This window comes from Rattus norvegicus, chromosome X (assembly GCF_021556685.1).
Source record: "Rattus norvegicus strain SHRSP/BbbUtx chromosome X, alternate assembly SHRSP_T2T, whole genome shotgun sequence".
Lineage (NCBI taxonomy): Eukaryota > Metazoa > Chordata > Mammalia > Rodentia > Muridae > Rattus > Rattus norvegicus.
Window position 1 is genome coordinate 64,602,318 of NC_141554.1, and position 22,868 is coordinate 64,625,185.

A 22,868-nucleotide genomic window follows, 5' to 3' on the forward strand; every position below is an offset into this window, starting at 1 on the left:
ATGTAATAGTGATAGGAAAAGGCTTATCAGCTGCAAGAAGCAATCCTGAGGTCAAGTTTCTTGGGACCTCAGACCTTATCCCTCACAAACCATGCAAAAATGATGGGCCATCCCAGGAATGTCACTTGCTAGCCTTACCCTCTAATAGATGGCTCTGGACAAAGTGACTTTGATATACAATGGAGACATGTCTGCAAGATGTGATAATGCAATAGTGGCATAAATATTATGGGAGTAACTAACCAATACTTGATTGAGTTTAAGGCCCACTTAATGAGATGGAACCTATCATTGACACTGTTTTGATTGCCAAGAACCCACTACTAGATAGGCCAGGGACTTAGGGGAAATTGCTGAGGCTGGCTGGCATGGCCTTGTTTGGGACAGAGTGAAAATGGTTTCTTTCCCTGGGACAGGGACCCAGGGTAAGCCTCCACAGGTGCCAAAGGCTGCTGTGGGTATAAAGCTTGTTTGTGTAATAATGTCCATATTTTCTGGACCAACCAGTATGGGAGAACTGTTTCCTTCTGAGGAATGTCCTCCCTGTTAACATTAATGACTCCATGATATTTAGAGAATCCAGGAGTTGAGGGTGTGTCTATGTCTCAGCAAAATGGTAAACACTGTGACCTCCAGAACAGCCCTTAAGGCAATGAGAAAGCGCTCTAAATACATGAGTTTGAAAATATATAATTTCCCAACTATGGAAAAAGGTTGCAATAAGAATTATGAGAGATTTCATGAATCTAAGGATAGCTACACTATGAGACAGCTTGTCAGAAAGATACAAAGGCAAGCAAATTCCTGAGTTCAAGGTTAGCCTTGGACACAGGTATTCCAGGTCCAGGCATGGGGCAAATGGTAATTTCTGGGAAGAGTCCCCAACAACTAGTTTATCTTCTATACTTAACAAAGGCAGACAGGCTCTGAATTCTTTTGCAATGTTAAGAAAAAACGTATACTTGCTGTCTTCTAAGAATCAAAGGGCTAGGGTCAAGTGATACTGATTCATAATGAAGGGGAACCTGGAATAATAAGTTAATTGATATGTAAATTAAAAATGGCTTTTGGTCTGCATGAGATGACCTATCAGAAAATGATAGTAGTTCTTCAGAATTTTTCTTGAGAGAGCTGAGCTGTCTGGGGATCTCTGGAGAGTGAAAATAGGTCTTCAAGAATTTTTCTGAGGGGTTAGCAACCCCATAAGAAGAACAACAATATCAATAAACCAGACCCCCCAGAGCTCCCAGAGATTAAACCACCAACCAAAGAGTACATATGGACAGACCCATGGCTCCAGCCACATATGTTTACAGAGGATGGGCCTTGTTGGTCATCAATGGAAGGAGAGACCCTTGGTCCTGTGAAGGTTTGATGCCTCAGTGTAGGAGAATGCCAAGGTGGGGAGGTGGTAGGGAGTGGGTAGGTGGGTAGGGGATCACCCTCATCGAGGCAGGGGAAGGGGGTGGTTAGGAAGAGGGGATTTCAGAAGGGAAACTGGGAAAGGGGATAACATTTGAAATAGAAATAAAGAAAATATCCAATAAAAGAAAAGAAACGAAATAAAAGGGGGATTTTTCTAATAGGATTTCTGCCTTTGTCGAAGATCCAATAATTTTTTTATAGCAGCTTCTCTGACTTAGGTCAGAAAACCCATGAGATATCCAGAGATATTTTTGGATAGAAAGAAAAGACTGCTTGAAGAACTGACACAAGCAAGTAGGACATGGACAGAGAGATCTCATAAAATAAGCAAGCACAATATGGACAGAAAGATCCCCAGAGAGAAAGCAGTCATAGAGAGATGCAGACTGGAAAAGCTCTATCAAGCAGAACACAGGTCATCCACTTGGACCCAAGATTTGACTTGAGTTGTTCATTTCACTGCTCCCACACACTCCTTTTTCAGAACCCCTCTCCAAGCCAAGGATGGCCATTGGCAAGAAAACTAAATACTATTGTTCTGGTAAAGCAAAACCCCAAAGAAATGACTTCAAAGGATATTCTGCTATACTCATACATCAGTCTATTGCTCAGCTGTCACCAGAGAAGCTTCCTTCTGCAGCAGATGGACAATTCCAAAGAATTAGGTACCTTGAAACAGTCTGAAATAAGATGAGATGTCTCAACCAACTTTCTCACTTTAGAGTTCAGGGAGCTCTGAATGACAAGGCTGAAAGAGTGTAAGAGACAGAAGGAATGGAGGACACAGATGAAAAAAGGCCTTCTAAACCCAGAACAGCTGATGCATATATGAACTCACAGAGACTGAGGCAGCATGCACAGGGCCTGCATGTATCTGCCCCAGATGAGATCCTGGCACTCAGTGGAGAAGTAAACATAACTCCCCATTATCTAACTCAGAACCTGTCTCTAATACATAATTGCCAATGAAATTTAATTTTCTCCAACAGAGTCTCAGTGTGTATACAAACGACTCTTAAGGGGCAGGTCCCATGTTCAACAGTAGATGGCCAAACCAAAGTTAAAAAAAAAACAAACCAAAACTCAATGACATCTTTGGAGGTTCTTTGTACCCCAATGTATTGTATGGACTTCTTTTTTAACCTTCTGTAACACAGGTCATTTGTGTAAATATCATGGCTTTTGACTTTGACTTTTATAGGATTCCTGTGTATGTGAACACAAGTGTCTCTATCTTTATATGTGTTTCTTGTACTTTTTCTTTGAGTCTTTTACTTCTGTTTGTTTTGTCCTATTTCAACTTGTTTGTTTTTATTTTATCTTATTTTATTTTATTATTCCTTTAATGCCGGTTTGTTGTCTAAGGAGAGAGAGAAAGAATGTGGCTTTAGATGGGAGGTGAATGGGGAAAATCTTGGAGGAGTTGGGAGAACAGAAACCATAATCAGAATATATTGTATGCAAAACGTCTATTTTTAATAAAAAGAAAAACAGATAAAAAGAAAATATTCTTAAATAATAGGAACAGGATAGTCATCTGAGAAAATAAAAACCATTTTGCTTTTCTTTAGAGTTTGAAATCATTTGCATTTCATTATTGAGGTTGTAAATTTAGATTACTAATAAGAAAAGGATGTAGAAATAGTATGTAAAACATAGTAAAACTATTTTTACATGCAGAGTATGAATTACAATGTTCTGAGCATTAGGCAGCTGCAGAGAATGATTCCTGAGAGGCTGAAAACAAACAATGGTGTTCTTATCGTTGCACCAGCTTGGTGCACTAAACTCAGTATAAACAGGATCAAGATGAAGTTCATAGTGTCTGCCATTCGATCAATTTACCAGCATGCAAGGAAGCAGAAAAACATGTTTAATAGGAAAAATTAAAAATACACATAAAACATCACAGCATACTACAAAAGTATACATGATTATTATTTGTTAATTACAATACAAATTCTAATTCCCTGGATCAGCAGGCCCTGATGGCATAAAGCTGTGTTCCAAGCTACTCAGAAGTCTCACAAATTCAATTACATCTGAACTCCTTAGCTATTTCAAGGCCAGTTTGAACAATAGAAAAACTTGTCTCAAAATGACAGTAAAAGAGGGGGTGGAAGCTGAGCATACAAGGCTGCCACAACATGTGGGAGGCCTTAGGGACAATGTCCAGAACTCTAAAACAAAAACAATACATTTCAACTGATGAAAAGGATGAATGGAAACGTAAACTTATTTTTATAATTGTACTCCATATGCTGAAGAAAAGGGGAATATATTAAACAGAATAAAAGGAAATAGATACATAAATATATACAAGGCAATACAAATAATGTCAGATATAAAAACACACACTGGAACATTAAATATGGCAAAAGACAAAGGACTGCTGAAGCCATGAAGATTCCAAACTAATAATATATTTATAATATTTTCATGGATTGATTGAAAAAACCCTGAGAATCAGCTTTATGAAACAATTCAACATATGCTACTTTTATTCAGCACTGGGAGGGTTGATAAATTGAATGTGAATTGTAAAGGTTGGAAATTGTTTTCAGGATATTTTATAATTATTTGGCTGTAAGAATATATGCATCACTAGTAATTTAGTAATTTACCATTTAGTAATTACAATGTTTAAATATGGCCAGTGGCAGAAATAGCAGCTGTACATTGAATAAAGAAATTGTTTGCTGATGCAGGATACAAAATCAGAAATATGAATACTTTATCATAAAAGCTTATTACGCTAGGAAAGCTTGAAGAACTGCAAATGTGGCAAAATTATAATCATTTGCCTCACTTATATTATGTTCTGGATAAAATAATCAATACCATTAACTAAAGGGGAAGAAAATGAATAAAGGACAATTTATTATAAACACATACCCTTCCTTATATGTTATGATTCCTATGAATGGCAGATTCTCCCTTTAAAGTCTTCACCAATTTTGCGAACCTACACATATGGTGACTGATGTGCAATATGGGAGGGAACATGTCAGATTCTACAAAGAAAGACCAAACTGATGAACTAAAAGCACCTTTCTCTGCTTACATTGGAAATAAATTAAAAATCATAGGATGGAATTTGCTCCTTTTTATGTGTGCCAATTGAAAAGTCTTTTGAAATATAAGTCCTACAAAATTAATCATGATGGAATGTGCAATATCCATTTAATAGATGCTACTACACACAAGCCAAAACCAGAATTTCTTGTGGATAACTAATGTGGTGTTCTTTCCTCCTTTCCTATCTATGAACGTGACTTTGAATATCTACAACCAAGGTAAGCTCAGTCATTTGTGTATGTATTTAAGGGCAAGTAAAGCTCAAAGAAATTGGCCATGAAAATTCTACTGAAAATATATGGTGCTTGGTAAATTTCATACCCCAAAGCAAGTATACTCTTAGCCAAATTATATTCTGTTCCCCAACACAATTAGATGTTATTTTTGAGAATTATTTGGAGAGGATTCAAAGTGACCATTTGTGGTGCTGTTTTAAATCCTTTTTTGAGATTATATCATTACATAATTTCTCTTATCCCTTTCCTCCTTCCAAAGCATCCCATAGTCCTATCTGTGCTCTCTTTCAAATTCATAGCTTATTCTTCACTAATTGTCATTGCATGCATAAATTTATCTGTATATACACATATATTCCTAAATGTAACCTTCTCAGTTGACATGTTACTTATATGTGTGTTTTCAGGGCTTAACACTTGTAACTGGACAACGAATATGGGAAAGACCCCCTTTCCTTTTCCCAGTTTTCCTCAATTGCCTATAGTTTCTTGTGTAGGGTCGAGGCCTCAAGGTCTTTTCCCCATCCACTTTGGCACATGTATTGGTGTCATCTTTGTTCAGGTCACAATTGCATTGTTATACTGGTGAAATTTCATGAGTATAGCTTCTGATTTTACTAGGACACTGAAGATCACAGCAAACTCTCTGTTCCTCTTGCCCTCACAGTCTTTCCAACAGGTCTTCTGCAGTGTTCCCTGAGCCTCAGGAGTGGGACTGTTTATAGCTATACCCCCTGGGACTCGGCTTTAAAACTCTTCATTTTGATTGGTTGCTTTTCTGTGGTGATTTCTGTCTGTTGCAAAGTGAAGGGTTTTCTGGTTTTTTTTTTTTTTTTGAAGAATTAATTTATTTTATATGAGTACACTGTAGCTGTCCACAGCCCCATGAAAAGATAGCATCAGGTCCCATTGCAGATGACTGTAAGCCACCATGTGTTGCTGGGAATTAAACTTGGGACCCCTGGAAGAGCAGTCAGTGTTTTTAACCACTGACCCACCTCACCAGTCAGTCTCTGAGAAGTTCTTGATGAAGGGTTGTTTCATAAATTTGAGGTTGTAAATTTTTCCTCCAATAACCATGACTTCATGAGTATTAAGTAGCTACCTAGATTTCTGGTATTAGGCACCTTTTTCCTCTTGTTGAGCTGGCAACAAGTCAAGTTGAAGAGACAATGTTGTCGGCCGAATCATGTATGCCAGTACTGCCCTTAGCAGTATTTAACCATTGATTTGTTTCATGAATGTCCTAGCTAGATGTGTTTCATGAACATTCTGATTTGTAAGGATTTTTTAAAAATATATTTCATAGAGAATAAGAAGCCATATCTTGAATACCAGTGGCATTATCACATGAGCTGTATTCTTAAAAATAATCTTTTAGAGAAAAAAACATGCCATCTAAGCACTAGTACTATTTCTGTGCCTCATGACTACAGATCAAATGTGACCAGACTTCATGCTGTTATTGCCATTCATTATCTACCACAATAAACTATGCTTTAGTTTGTTAATTGTTGAGAAAAGTACTTGACAAAAACAACTTAAATCAGCAGGCGGACAAACAGATTCAGTTTGGCTTACAGTTTGCGAATACAGTTCATCATGCAGGAAATGCATGACAGAAGGGGCACAAAGTGGCTAGTCACATTGGATTCAACATCCAGAAGAAGAGAGATGAATGCTAGATATTCATTCCTCTTGTTTCTTATTCGCTCTGGGACACAGCTTGTGGAATGGGGGCATCTACATTTAGAATTTGTGCTGAATGCTTGGTTCCGAGTATAGGTGTGTTGACAGTTTGGGATTTAAGAGACTGAGACTGTATGTTTGGGCATGGCAGCTAAACCCTCATAAATTCTAAAATGCTTTCATGGAACTGGATCAAATCTGTGGTTGAATGAATTCTTGTGAGACTGCATTGTTATAAAGTAAGACCACTCTTGGCCAGGCCCCCTTTGGTATAGTATCACTTTCTTTGTGCTGAAAAATCATGGTGCAGTACAGTCAGTGTATCATGACTGCTGAAAAGGCTATTTGGACACTTCTAAGCCAAATAAAACTTTCTCTAAAATCAAACATAGAGTGTTGAGCCTGCTACAGTGCCTTTAATTCCACAACTCAGGGGACAGAGACAGTGAATTTCATAAGTCTGAGGTCACCCTGGTCTTCACAGTGTATTCTAGGCTAGCCATGGTTACAAAATGAAACCCTGTCTTTAAAACAGTTACAAGACCTGTGTGTTTTTTTACCACAGCCTACAAAAACAAAAGTTGATATCTTTTTTATATGACCGTAAATACATTTTGCAGTTGTGAGAAAAAACACAAATAGGGAGCTGAAACATTTGCCATTGAATAGGAAAGAAAATTATTTTCATTTTTTTAATTCTAAGGTATTTAATGCTTTTATTGATATCTTAGTTACTGTTTAATTACTGTGAGCAAACATCATTGACTAAAGCAACTCTTTATTTTTTTAGAACTTAAAGATTCAATTTTATTCCACATCTAAACATGAAGAGGTCATTCAAACAGGAGAAAGCATGCAGGTATGGAAATACATCAACATATCTGTGGACTAAAGCAACTCTTATTAAGGAAAACATTTTATTGGGGGCTGATTTAAAGTTTTATGGGGTTAATCCATGATCATACTGGCAAGAAGCAGACAGGCATGGAACTGGAACAGTAGCTGGAACAATAGCTGAGAGCTTTACATACTGATCCAGAGGCAGAGGCAGCAAGAAAAGAGGGGGCTGGGGAGATGAAGAGAGGAAGAGAGGAAGGGGAAGGGGAAGGGGAAAGGAAGAAAGAGACTGGACCTAGTGTGGGCTTTTGAAACATCAAAGCTCACAAACCCACTCCCAGGGACAAATCTTGAAAAAGACAACTCCTAAACTCCTATTCCTTTCCAAACAGTTGTACTAACTTGGGGCTAAGCATTCAAACATATGAGCCTATAGGAGCCAATCTCATTTAAACCGCCATAATTAATAAAACAAATGGTTTCCTATATAGCCATCAGTGCATTTTCCTTTATTCTTTGAAAATTTTGTATATGATTATATTTTTCTTCTCAAACCCTTCCTAGATTCATCTACTCACCCACTCAATTTCATGTTCTCTTTCTTAAAAAAAAAAAAAAAAAAAAAAAACTGGATCTAATTTATTATTGACCAACTCTTCCTGAAAGATTATGGGGTTGTTGTGGAGTGTCGATATACCCAGTATCATTTCAAAAACTGAAGAAAATGATTCTCCTTCTCTAAGTAGATATCAATTTCAAATCTCTTCTTGTCTAGGGGTCATGTTCCCTTTCTTATTGCTAGGATTTTCTCTAGCTTGAACTCTTATAGGTATTACGGATGCTGTCACATTCTCTAGAAGTTCTATGTAGCTTCCCTGTTTTTCAAGGTGATGTTTTCTTGCTATTGTCCACCATCTCTAGTTGTCAAAATTGGTCTGCTTCTCTGCAGCATAAATCCCTGAACCTTGAAGGGAAGAGTGAGATTAAGACATCCCATTAGGGATTACTGCTCCAATGTTTCTATGCATTGTCCAATTATGGGTCCCTTTGTTAATTACCATCTACTGCAAGACGTTTCTCTGAGAAGGATGTAATGATTCTCTACTCTATGAGAATACTGGGGTATGTTATCTTATTGCTACATTTAGCAGCATAATTGTAGTAGGTTTACCCCTAAAGGCTATGATCTATCTGGGTCTCAAGTTCCTGGTATTATTAACTATGAGCTATAGGTTCCATTTTACAGAGTCAATTTTAAATTCCATGTTTAAAAGTGGTTGGTGGCTGTGCATGTAATTTTGGGTCTGGGTTACCAATTCAGGATGTAATTTTCTAGTTGCATCAATTTGCCTGCAAAATTCGTGAATGTTTTTTTCTTTTTTTATGACTGGATAGTATTCCATTGTATAAAGGAACCACATTTTCTGTATCCATTCTTTGTTTGAGGGTCATTTGGGTTATTTACAGCTTCTGGCTATTATGAATAAAACTGCTATGAACATAGAGGAGAACAGGTCCTTATGATATGATGGAGCATGTATTGGGCAAATGCCCAGGAGCAGTATAGCTGGATCTTCAAATAGAACTATTTCCAGTTTTCTGAGAAACAGCCAAATTGATTTCTACAGTGTTTATACAAGTTTGCACTCCCACTACCAATGAAGGAGTATTCCCTTTGTTCCACATCCTCACTATCATGTGCTATCCCTTGAGATTTTGATCTTAGCCATTCCAATCTGTACAAAATAGAATCTCAGGGTCATTTTGCTTTGCATTTCCCTGATGTCTAAGGACATTGAACATTTCTTTAAGTGCTTCTTGGCCATTTGAGATTCCTCTGTTTAGAATTCTCTGTTTAGTTCTATACTCTGTTTTTTTTTTTTTTTTTTTTTTTTTTTTTGCTTTTTTTTGTTTTTTTTAATTTGGGCTATTTGGCTTGTTGGTGTAATAAAATACAGGATACCCATGCTACAATCCACAGACCCAAAGAAGCTAATAAAGAAGGATATTACAAAGATGATGTTTGAATCTCACTTAGAAGGGGAAATAAAATAGTCATCGGAGGCAGATGAAGGGAGGGAAGTGGGTTGGAGATATGATGGAGGAGGGAGAAGGGGGTGTTCAGGATTAAGTGTGGGGAAAGACAGGAGAGATAACTAGATGGCCATGAAAATAAATGGAAATCTGCAGCTGGTGGGGGGTGGAGGGTGGAGAGCATCTCTAAGAGACCTGGGATGAGGTAGACTCCCAGGAGGCTATGGGGGTGACTTCAGCTGAGACTCATAATAGTGGGGATATAGAACCTAAAGAGGTCATCTCTATATCCAGGAAGGACCCCCAGTTGAGGAAAAAGACATCAACCCACTCAAAAAACTTTCAAATGAAAATCTGTTCTGTCTACAAGAAATGCAGGGACAAAGATGAAGCAGACTGAGGGCCAACCAATAACAAGCCTAATTTGATTGCTTCCCTGGCGTTCATGTTATACCAGTGGGTATATTTCTTATTAATGTAATTTGAATGGCTTTATCTGGGTGACATTGATCCTTACTTTTCTCCTCAGGTAGTTTGTATGGCACCTTGCAGCACTGTGAATGATAGACACCATGGGCAAAATTTCCAGTTGAGGACCAGCTAGAAAAATCCATGTTAATGTCATTAAGGAGTGTGGATTTTAGGTGAATTCAGATCATGTCCATGTCTCTGCTCTATCGTTAGCACCATCAAGAACTTAAGTAAATTTTGAGTTCTTCATCAATACAGTGAGGCTGATAAAAAATTATTCTGTAAAACTATTGTAACATTTGAAAACACTTGAAGTTGGGCTGGAGAGATGGCATTCCAAATGGCTACTTACAACCATTTCTAAGTTACATTCCATGGGATTCAGCACCTTCTTCTGACCTGTATGAGCATTAGGCTTGCATATGGTATATATACATACATGTAGGGAAAAAAAACCCACTTATTCACATAAAATAAAATTAAGAACTTTTGGACCGGCCTGGATCCCTTGGGAAGAAGGAGCCAAGGAGCAGTCTGGGACAGGATCCTTCTGGTTTCTATCTGCACCCAGAGCTGAGCATGTGCCACAGCCCTCTGTGTCCAAATCCCACTGGGAGAGAGCGGGTCTCAGACAAACCTGAGAGCACAGGTAGGACTACCACTTTTCTCAGAGGGACCTGCCTGGAGACCTCAGAACGCAGGAGCCAAGGAGCAGTCTGAGACAGGATTCTTCCGGTTTCCTTTTTCCATCTGTGTCCTGAGCTGACCATGAGACACAGCGCTATCTGCCTGGATCCCACTGGGAGAGCGCTGGTCTCCCAGAAGTGCTGGCACACCTGAGAGTGCAGGAGGGTCAAGGTACTCTCAAAAACAGAAAAACAAGCTAACAGCAGATATAACTAGATGGTGAGAGGCAAGTCCAAGAACCTAAGTAACAGAAACCATCATCAGAACACACTTCCCTGAGCACAGCATGTCCTAGATACCCCAACATACCAGAAAGACAAGATTTTGCTTTAAAATCACAACTCACAATGATGAGGGAGGACTTTAAGAAGGACATAAATGACTCCCTTAAAGAAATACAGGACAGCACAGGTAAACAAGTAGAACCCCTTAAAGTGGAAATACAAAAGTCCCTTAAAGAATTACATGAAAACACAAACAAACAGGTGAAGGAATTGAACAAAACCATCCAGGATCTAAAAATGGAAACAGGAACAATAAAGAAAGCACAAAGGGAGACAATCTAGAAAATCTAGGGAAGAGATCAGGAGTCATAGATGCAAGCATCACCAACAGAATACAAGAGATAGAAGAGAGAATTTCAGGGGCAGAAGATACTATAGAAAACATTGACACAACAGTCAAAGATAATGTAAAACATAAAAAGTTCCTAACACAAAACATCCAGGAAATCAAGGACACAATGAGAAGCTCAAACCTAAGGATAATAGGTATAGAATAGAGTAAAGGCTCCCAACTTAAAGGACCAATAAATATCTTCAACAAAATTACAGAAGAAAACTTCCCTAAGCTAAAGAAAGAGATGCCCATACACATACAAGAAGCCTACAGAACTCCAAATAGATTGGACCAAAAAAGGAATTCCTCCTGTCACATAATAGTCAAAACACCAAATGCACAAAACAAAGAAAGGAGTCGAATCCTAGCCAGAGCAATTAGACAACAAAAGTAGGTCAAAGGGATACAAATTGGAAGGAAGAAGTCAAAATATCACTATTTGCAGATGATATGATAGTATACTTAAGTGCAAAGTAGCTGAGTAAAAAAGTAAATCAGTAGCCTTTGTCTACTGAAAAAATGTACAGGCTGAGAAAGATATTAGAGAAACCACAGTTTTCATAATAGCTACAAATAAGATAAAATACCTTATATGACTAATCATTCAAGTGAAAGAACTTCAAGTTGCTGAAGAAGGAATTTGACAAAGATCTCAGAAGATGGAATCTCATGTTCATGGATTGGCAGGATTAATATAGTAAAAGTGGCCATCTTGCCTAAATCAATCTACAGTTTCAATGCAATCCCCAACAAATTTCCCACTCAATTCTTCAGGGAGTTATAAAGAACAATTGGCAAATTCATTTGGAATAATAAAAAACCCAGGATTGCAAAAATTATTTTCAACAATAAATGAACTTCTGGGGATTCACTGTCCCTGACCTCAAGCAGTACTATAGAGCAACAGTCACAAAAACTGTATGATATTAGTTCAGACACAGACAAGTAGATCAAAGGAAGGGAATTAAAGATCCAGAAATGAACCCACACACTTTGGTGCAATTGATCTTTGACAAAGGAGCTAAAAGAATCCGGTAGAAAAAAGATACCATTTTCAACAAACGGCGCTGATTCAACTGGAGGTCACCATGTAGAAGAATGCAAATCTATCATTTCTTATTTCCTTGTGCAAAGCTCAAGTCCAAGTAGATCAAGAACCTTCATATAAAACAAGATACACTCAAACTAATAGAAGAAAAAGTGGGGAAGAGCCTTGAATACATGGACACAGGGGAAAATTACTAAACAGTACACTAATAGCTTATGTTCTAAGATCAACAATAGACAATTAGGACCTCATAAAATTGCAAAGATTCTGTAATGCAAGGACATTCTTAACAGGACAAAATGTGAACCAACAATATGGGAAAAATGGGAATCAACCCCAGAAGTTAGATGCCAGAGAATCAAATAATCCTATTAATAGATTGGATCCAGAGCTAAACAAAGAATTCCCAACTGAAGAAGGTCAAATGGCCATGAAGAACCTAAAGAAATGTTCAACATCCTAGTCATCAGGGAAACGCAAATCAAAACAACCCTGATATTCCACCTCACACCAGTCAGAATGGCTAAGAACAAAAACTCAGGTGACAGTAGATGCTGGCGAGGATGTGGAGAAAGAGGAACATTCCTCCATTGTTGGTGGGATTTGTAAGCTGGTATAACCACTCTGGAAATCAGTCTGGTGATTCTTCAGAATACTGGATATAGTACTACATGAGAAATCAGCTATACCTCTCCTGGGCTCCAACATACAACAAAGAAACATGCTCCACTATGTTCATAGCACCCTTATTTATAACAGCCAGAAGCTGGAAAAAAACCAGATGCCCTTCAACAGAGGGATGGATACAGAAAATGTGGTACATTTACACAATGGAAAACGACTTCATGAAATTCATAAGCAAATGGATGGAGCTAGAAAATATCATCCTAAGTGAGGTAACCCAATCACAAAAGAATACACATGGTATGTACTTACTGGTAAGTGGATATTAGCCCTAAAGCTCGAATTACTGGAGATACAATCAACAGACCATAGGAACCTCAAGAAGAAGGAAGACCAAAATGTGGATGCTTCAGACCTTTTCAGAAAGTAAAACAAAAATTCTCACAGGAGGAAATAGAGACAAAGTGAGGAGCAGAGACTGAAAGGAAAGGCCATCCAGAGACTACCCCACCTGGGGTTCCATCCCATATACAGTCACCAAAGCCACTATTTCAGAGGCCAAAAGATGTATGCTAACAGGAGTCTGGTATAACTGTCTTCTGAGAGGCTCTGCCAAAGCCTTACAAATACAAAGGCTGTTGCCTGTAGCCAACCATTGAACTGAGTACTGGGTCCCCAATGGAGGAGTTAGAGAAAGGACTGAAGGAGCCAAAGGCATTTGCAACCCCATAGGAAGAACAACAATATCAACCAACCATACTTCTCAGAGCTCCCAGGGACTAAACCACTAACCAAAGAGTACATATGGAGGGACCCATGACTCCAGCTGCATATGTAGCAAAGAATGGCCTTTTTGGGCATCAATAGGAGGAGAGCCCCTTGATCCTGTGAAGCTAAATGCCCGTGTAGGGGAATGCCAGTGCAGGGAGGTAGCAGGGAGTGGGTGGGTTAGGGAGCATTTTCATAGAAGCAGGGGAAGGGGGAAGGGGTAGGGGGAAAGATTACTTAATTAGTACATCATAGCAATATTTGGTGAGCAGCATTTTAGTTCATGTACACTATTTGAATTGCCTATTGTAATGTATTCCACAATAATTTATACTTAGCTTTCAGGAAAATGTCATGTTCCTCATATCGTCTCTATGTCATTTATATCTTAGATAGTATGTTATTCTCTTACTATCTTAGATAGTATGTAGCTGCCTCTAGACTCCAATTACTCATTGTCAGTGTCTATATTTTGTTTTTTTCTACTAGATCCAGTGCTACTGGAGAAACTTACAGAGAACCAATGCATAGTTAATCCTTGAAGAAAATAATAAATTAATAGAGCACTATAATTTACTTTCTTACAAATTTGAGTAGTCATCAAGTCCAACTTTATTTCACGTAACATTATACAAAAAAAAGTAAGAAACTAACAATCACATTCATATATAAAACTTTCCAAAGTAACAATAGTAACTTTCCCAATTCACTGTTGTTTCACCACTGTATGATATCACACTGCCGTGAAAATCCCTTCTCCAATGCGATGTTATACAATGTTTAATAAAAACAATTTAAGGTTTTCCAGTTTGTTGCAAAATAACAAAACTGACAAATGACAGTTACCTCTTTATGCACTTAACAGAAAGCAAGGCTCAAAGCACTGTTTAGTTAAAAAAAAATTGAAAAATAACAATAGTAGCCTCCATTCTAATAATGTATAACAGGCCAAGAATGTATACATACTGGTTCTGAAATGCTATGAACTCTACTGATTAGGAGCCTGACTGTTCTTCAAACATTATAGAACAGACTCAATTACATATTAGAGGACTTATGGGATAGGACCTTGGAATCAACAGCCTTGCCTTGAACTCTTCTTCTTGGTACCCTCTGCCTGATCTCTAAGAGCCAACTGATAGAGATTAGGGAAGGCACTAGGGACAGTGCCATTGACCTTAGCTAAAACTTCCAGGACTTTCATCTTGGTGGTTTCAGCATGGGCTCTGGGTCCCCACAGGAACTCATAGCTTGGGGGATCACTGCTAGGTACCTGGCGGTACGCCAGGTAATTTTCCTGCACTAGATCTGTTATAAATGCCTCAGGCTCTCCAAAGATTAAGTGCTTCTTCCCAGCATATACCCCCACTCCATTCAGAAATTGCCAGACCTCTTGCACAGTGGCACGGTTACCCTTCATGAAGATCACACCTAGGATGGACATCAGGAGACCTGTCTTGGGCAACCCCCAATTACTACTCAAACTTCCCTCAGTGGAAAGACCCAGTTTGCCCACCAGCAAATAGGATTGAGTGCTGGCATCTATTTCCTTCAATTCAAGACCAAAGACTAACTCTAGGCGTGCAGAAGTTCTCCGGAGGATCTCAGAGAAATGTTCCTTATACTTCTTGTTGACTACTGCCAGCATTTCACTCTTTGTAACTGCTTCTTTCATCTTAAATTTATCTAGCAGGAATTCTATCAGCACACTAGCCTTCCTCATGATAGGATCTTTAAGTGTGTGCTGAACAGAAGCCCCTGCCTGGGTGCCATCTGAACTTTTCTGATCAGCAAAACCAGCAGCATTCCTAACACCTATACCAGAGCCTGCGCAGGACACACCTGCACCAAAAGATCCAGGGGTTTTCACACCCTGAGGAGCAGAACCATCAGGGAAGCTGGAGCCAACGCTCTCGTCAACAGAAGACCCTGCTTTCTCTGCAGTGGGCTGAACTTCTGGGACCTCCCTGCGTGCCTGCTGTCGTTTTGCACGGGAGCGGTTCTTACTCTTTTGACCCCTAGGCATGATGACTGGGCTCAAGGCTGAAGTAGAAGAGCTGACAGGCAGGAATCTGGAAGGATAAGAGTGATAACCTGTAAGCATCACAGTACTACCAGGTAGAGAATACCTTGGATTTAATGAAGACCTGTTTTTGCAGCTTTCCAGGAGAACATCTTTCTAGGAACATACCAGGTTTCCCGTACTCGTGGATCAACCTCTTTTCTGCAAACCCTGTGGAAGAAATTAAAACTGGTTAGGCCACTGCATAAAAGTCTAGTTTCAGGCTTCCAAGAGGTTAGGTTTTTCAGTATGTTCACTTGGAAGTGCTAAGCAGACAGATGAACTTAGGCCACCATGCAGGGGCAGAGACCTGTATCCACATAAACCCACTTAAACTGCCATGAAGGGGTGTAGGTCTGTGCAAAAAGACCCAATTAAGTTCCATGCAGAGGCAGAGACCTGCGCCCATATAATACCACTTAGGCTGCCAGACAAAGACAGAGGAAGAGAGAGAGAGAGAGAGAGAGAGAGAGAGAGAGAGAGAGAGAGCGCGCAACCTTCTTAAGACTGCCACATTGCCACATATCAGTGGAGGCCATCATACAGGAACATAGACCTATGCTCTTACAAACCAAATTAGCCAGCTAGAAAGGGAAAAAGGCCTATACAAATGAATATTAAGGACACCATACAAGGACAGAGGCCAGTACAGACAGACCCACTAAAGCCACCATGCAGTAACAGAGATCTGTGCCTATACAAAACCACATAGGACTCCACACAGACAATGGAGAGGACACTGTAGACAGACCCACATAGACCACCTCACAGAGCAGAGGCCTCTGCCCTGACAAACACAATTATCCTGATAGAAAGGGGTGGAGGCCTGTAGAAACAGAATAACTAAAGCCAACTCACAGGTGCAGACACCTTAGAGACAAACCACGAAGGCCACAAGACAGGGGCAGAGAATACTTGTGCCCTTACAAACACAGCCTGCTAGAAAGGAGCAGGGGCCTATGTAAATGTACCCACTAAGGTCACCATGCAGGGACAAAGACCTCTACCCATACAACATAGTTTGGGCACCAGATGCAAAACAAGGACTATAGACACAGACCCACTTAAGGCTACCATAAAGAGGCAGAGACTTGTACTCTAACAAAACCAATTATCCCTTTCAAAAGGGACAGAGTCCTATGCAGATATACCCACCAAGGCCACCATATAGAGGCAGAGACTTATGCCTTCACATACCCTAGGCAACAACAAGAGGTGGTTAGTGACTCCTGTGCAGAAAAAAACACTAAAGCCTGCTACTGGTGTGGGGGAGACCTGTGCCCATACACACCTAGTTAGGCAGTCAGACTTAGCAGGTGGGTGGATATAGACTCAACAAAGGCTAACTAACATACAGGGGCAGAGACCTTTGTCTGTATACATGCAATTAGGCCACCAGAGGCTGAGATTGCCAAGGCCTATGCAGACAAACACACTAAGGACACAAGATAGGAGTAGAGACTTGTGCTCATATAACCCAGTTAGGCCTTCACACAGGGGCAGGGCTTATAGAGACCAACCCACTAAGGTAACATAACAGGGGCAGTGACATACGCTATGAAAAAACAAATTAGCGCCTGAAAAGGTACAGAATCCTGTGCAGGGAGACCCAAGTAGGCCACCAAAGAGGGGCACAGACCTATATCTGTATTCACCAAATTAGGCAGTCAGACATGGGGTGAGGAAAGCCTGTGTAAATAGACCCACTAAGGCCACTATATAGGACAGAAACGTTTGCCCATTCAACATAATTAAGCCTCCAGACAGGGGCAGGGCCACTAGAGACAGACCCATTAAGGCCAACACTCAGGGGCTGAGAAACTTTAGCGCATACAACACAGGTAGGCCTTCAGAAAGGGCAGGGCTTGTAGAGATAGACCCACTAAAGCCAGCATACAGCAGCAGAGATATGTGATCTGAAAAACTGAATTACTCTTCTCAATCCGGGGGAGCCTGTGCAGAAATACCAACCAAGGCCACCATACAGAGTACATACTCAAACACCTGTGCCTATAAATACCCAATTAGACTACCAGAGCAGTAGGGGAATGGGAAGCCTGTGCTGGTAGACCCACCAAGGCCAACACACAGGGGCACAGAGCTATGCCTGTACTCAAACTATTAGACCATTTGAGGAGTTGGTAGGGAAGGTCTCTGTGAATAGACCCACGAAAGCCACCATACACGGCAGACACCTTGCCAATAAAACATACTTAGGCTTCATAACAGGGGCAGGTCCTGTAGAGACAGGCAAACTACAGCTACCATACAGGGGTGGAGCCTTGGGCTGTCATAAAGCCAATTAGCACCCTTAACAGGGATGGAGTCCTGTGAATACAGACACACGAAAACCACAATCTAAGAGTGGAATCCAATGCCTGTAAAAATCTATGACGTCACTTCAGGAGATGGTTAACAACGTCTTTGTAAACAGACACACAAGGCCACTGTAAACGAGTGGAGATTTTTGCCCATACAAACCACTAAGCTTAAAGAGGGGAATGGCCTGTAGAGACAGACCAACTAAGAACACCATAGAAGGGTAGGGTTTTGTACACTCACAAATGTTCTCACTCCTCTTGATAGAAAATGAATCCTGGGAAAACAGACACATCAGACACAACATACAGGGGTAGAAAACAATGCCTGTACAAAACTATTACGTCACTTCAGAAGCCAAATCCTGAAGTCTCTGTGGTTAGACCCACAAAGGCAACCATATAGGGGCAGAAATATTTGTCCATACAAATCATTAGGAGGCTGACAGGGACAGAGTGTGTAGACACAGACCCACTAAGGCCACCTTACAAGGGTGGAAACTTGTGCTCCTACAAAGCTCTTAACCCCTCTCAAAAACAATAGAATCCTATGAATACAGAACCAAGAAAGCCACCATACAGGGGTAACAACCAATGACTTTGTAAAGCTATTAGGTCACTTCGGGAGTTGGTTCACAAGGTCTCTGTGGTTAGACCCACCTAGGCCATCGTATGCGGGTAGGGGGAAACTTTGACAATATGTCATAATTAGCTTTCCAACACGGACAGCGCCTGTAGAGATAGACCCACTAAGGCTACCGTACGGGGGTGTTAGCTTCTATTCTCACCAACCATCTTACCCTTCTCGAACGGACAGACTACTGTGAATACAGACCCATCAAAGGCACCATAGAGATGTGGACATCAATGCCCGTACAGACGTGTTAAGACACCTCAGAATTTAGTTCACGCGCTCTCGGAAGTTAGACCCATCTGGGCCACTGTAAAGGGGCAGAGACTTTAACCCTTAGAAACCATTAGGCGTCTGCCGGGGACAGAGCCTGTAGAGACAGAACCACTAAGATCACCATTCAAGGGAAGGTCTTTCTGCTCCAACAAACCCTCCTAACCCCTCCTGAAACGGATGGAATCCTCTGGATATAGACCTAACAAAATGACCATCTAGTGGCAGAAATCAATGCCTGTACAAACCTATTAAGTCACTCCCGAAGATGGTTTGCGAGTTCTCTGTGACTAGACCCACCAAGGCTACCGTAAAGGGTTGGAGAATTACTACCAAAACACCTAATTAGGCTTCCATACACGGGCAGAGGCTAGGCCTGTTGAGAATGATGCAATAAGGCCACTGTACAGAGGTGGAACCTTGTACTCTCAGCAACCGAATTAACACGCTAAAAAAAAAAAAATGATGGAATCCTGTGAATACAGACCCAACACAGCCACTGTACAGGGGTGAAAACAAATGCCTGGACAGATATATTAGGTCTCCTCAGAAGGTGTTCGCAAGGTCTCCGTGTTTAGAACTACCAAGATCACCGTATATAGGCGGAGACTTTTTCCCATAGAAACCAAAGGGCTTCCGAAAGGGGCTGGGCCTGTAGAGACAGACTCACTAAGGCCACCGTACCAGGGTAGAGACTTGTATTCTTGCAAACCCTCTAACTCCTCTTGAAAGGGAAGGAATCCTGCGAATACAGACACAACACTGCCACCATACTGAGGTAGAGACCAATGCCTGTGTAAAACAACTAGGTCAATTCAAAAACTGGTTCGTTAGGTCTCTGTTTTTACACCCACAAAGGACACCATACATGGGCGGAGACTTTCTCCTATAAAAATTAGTTAGGCCTCTGGGGAGGGCTAAGGCCTGCAGACAAAGACCCAATAAGGCCTCCCTAGAGGGCTGGAAATGTGTACTCTCAGGATCCCTATTAGCCCACTAAAAAAAAATAAAAAATAAAAACAAAGAAAAAACATGGAATCCTGCCAATAGAGTCCCAACACAGCCACTATACAAGGCTGGAGACCAATCTCTGTATAAACCTTTTAGGTTACTTCAGAAGCTTGTTCACAAGGTCTCAGTGGTTAGAATCACCAAGCCCATCATATAGGGGAGGAGAATTCCGCCCATATATACTAATTATGCTCCCAAAAGGGGAAGGAATATAGATAAAGACCTACTTAGGCCACCGTACAGCTGCAGGGCTTTGTGTTTAGCAGACACATTTAGCCCTCCCGAAAACCTTGGAATCCTATGACTACAGTCCCATCAAAGCCAACATACAGGGGTAGAAACCATTGCCTGTAGTAAATTATTAGGAGATCTCAGAAGCCGATTCGTAAGGTCTCTGTGCCTAGTCCCACCTGGGCCACCATAAAGGGGCAGAAATATTTGTCCATACAAATCAATAGGCTGCTGACAGGGACAGAGCGTGTAGACACAGACCCACTAAGGCCACCTTACAAGGGTGGAAACTTGTGCTCCTACAAAGCTCTTAACCCCTCTCTAAAAAACAATAGAATCCTATGAATACAGAACCAAGAAAGCCACCATACAGGGGTAACAACCAATGACTTTGTAAAGCTATTAGGTCACTTCGGGAGTTGGTTCACAAGGTCTCTGTGGTTAGACCCACCTAGGCCATCGTATGCGGGTAGGGGGAAACTTTGACCATATGTCATAATTAGCTTTCCAACACGGACAGCGCCTGTAGAGGTAGACCCACTAAGGCTACCGTACGGGGGTGTTAGCTTCTACTCTCACCAACCATCTTACCCTTCTCGGACGGACTGACTACTGTGAATACAGACCCATCAAAGGCACCATAGAGATGTGGACATCAATGCCCGTACAGACGTGTTAAGACACCTCAGAATTTAGTTCACGCGCTCTCTGAAGTTAGACCCATCAGGGCCACCGTAAAGGGGCTGAGACCTTAGCCCTTAGAAACCATTAGGCTTCTGCCGGGGACAGAGCCTGTAGAGACAGAAACACTAAGATCACCATTCAAGGGAAGGTCTTTCTGCTCCTACAAACCCTCCTAACCCCTCCTGAAACGGATGGAATCCTCTGGATATAAACCTAAGAAAATGACCATCTAGTGTCAGAAATCAATGCCTGTACAAACCTATTAGGTCACTTCCGAAGATGGTTTGCGAGTTCTCTGTGACTAGACCCACCAAGGCTACCGTAAAGGGGTGGAGAATTACTACCAAAACACCTAATTAGGCTTCCATACACGGGCAGAGGCTAGGCCTGTTGAGAATGATGCAATAAGGCCACCGTACAAAGGTGGAACCTTGTACTCTCAGCAACCGAATTAACACGCTAAAACAAAAAAATGAAGGAATCCTGTGAATACAGACCCAACACAGCCACCGTACAGGGGTGAAAACAAATGCCTGGACAGATATATTAGGTCTCCTCAGAAGGTGTTCGCAAGGTCTCCGTGTTTAGAACTACCAAGATCACCGTATATAGGCGGAGACTTTTTCCCATAGAAACCAATGGGCTTCCGAAAGGGGCTGGGCCTGTAGAGACAGACTCACTAAGGCCACCGTACCAGGGTAGAGACTTGTATTCTTGCAAACGCTCTTAACTCCTCTTGAAAGTGAAGGAATCCTGCGAATACAGACACAACACTGCCACCATACTGAGGTAGAGACCAATGCCTGTGTAAAACAACTAGGTCAATTCAGAAGCTGGTTCGTTAGGTCTCTGTTTTTACACCCACCAAGGCCACCATACATGGGCGGAGACTTTCTCCCATAAAACTTAGTTAGGCTTCTGGGGAGGGCTAAGGCCTGCAGACAAAGACCCAATAAGGCCTCCCTAGAGGGCTGGAAATGTGTACTCTCAGGATCCCTATTAGCCCACTAAAAAAAAAATAAAATAAAATAAAAACAAACAAAAAACTTGGAATCCTGCCAATAGAGTCCCAACACAGCCACTATACAAGGCTGGAGACCAATCTCTGTATAAACCTTTTAGGTTACTTCAGAAACTTGTTCACAAGGTCTCAGTGGTTAGAATCACCAAGCCCATCATATAGGGGAGGAGAATTCCGCCCATATATACTAATTATGCTCCCAAAAGGGGAAGGAATATAGATAAAGACCTACTTAGGCCACCGTACAGCTGCAGGGCTTTGTGTTTAGCAGACACATTTAGCCCTCCCGAAAACCTTGGAATCCTATGACTACAGTCCCATCAAAGCCAACATACAGGGGTAGAAACCAATGCCTGTAGTAAATTATTAGGAGACCTCAGAAGCCGATTCGTGAGGTCTCTGTGCCCAGTCCCACCTGGGCCACCATATAGGGGCAGAAATATTTGTCCATACAAATCATTAGGCTGCTGACAGGGACAGAGCGTGTAGACACAGACCCACTAAGGCCACCTTACAAGGGTGGAAACTTGTGATCCTACAAAGCTCTTAACCCCTCTCAAAAACAATAGAATCCTATGAATACAGAACCATGAAAGCCACCATACAGGGGTAACAACCAATGACTTTGAAAAGCTATTAGGTCACTTCGGGAGTTGGTTCACAAGGTCTCTGTGGTTAGACCCACCTAGGCCATCGTATGCGGGTAGGGGGAGACTTTGACCATATGTCATAATTAGCTTTCCAACACGGACAGCGCCTGTAGAGATAGACCCACTAAGGCTTCCGTACGGGGGTGTTAGCTTCTACTCTCACCAACCATCTTACCCTTCTCGGACGGACTGACTACTGTGAATACAGACCCATCAAAGGCACCATAGAGATGTGGACATCAATGCCCGTACAGACGTGTTAAGACACCTCAGAATTTAGTTCACGCGCTCTCTGAAGTTAGACCCATCAGGGCCACCGTAAAGGGGCGGAGACTTTAGCCCTTAGAAACCATTAGGCTTCTGCCGGGGACAGAGCCTGTAGAGACAGAAACACTAAGATCACCATTCAAGGGAAGGTCTTTCTGCTCCTACAAACCCTCCTAACCCCTCCTGAAACGGATGGAATCCTCTG

The 22,868-nt window shown here is 41.2% G+C and overlaps 2 protein-coding genes across 2 annotated transcripts in view; both read right to left on the reverse strand.

Moving 5' to 3' along the window:
• The window catches only part of Mageb6b1 (MAGE family member B6B1), a 75,176-nt gene extending 59,428 nt beyond the window's left edge, over window positions 1–15,748 (reverse strand). Inside the window, exon 1 of the mRNA XM_087599426.1 lies at window positions 15,645–15,748. The gene's annotated coding sequence lies outside the window, so the exon portion shown is untranslated. The remainder of the gene's footprint in view (window positions 1–15,644) is intronic.
• Mageb4 (MAGE family member B4) overlaps window positions 14,108–22,868 on the reverse strand; it is a 98,899-nt gene continuing 90,138 nt past the window's right edge. Inside the window, 2 exon segments of the mRNA NM_001177683.1 lie at window positions 14,108–15,587; window positions 15,707–15,748. Coding sequence (NP_001171154.1) covers window positions 14,591–15,541 — 951 coding nt within the window. The 5' untranslated portion in view covers window positions 15,542–15,587; window positions 15,707–15,748 and the 3' untranslated portion in view covers window positions 14,108–14,590.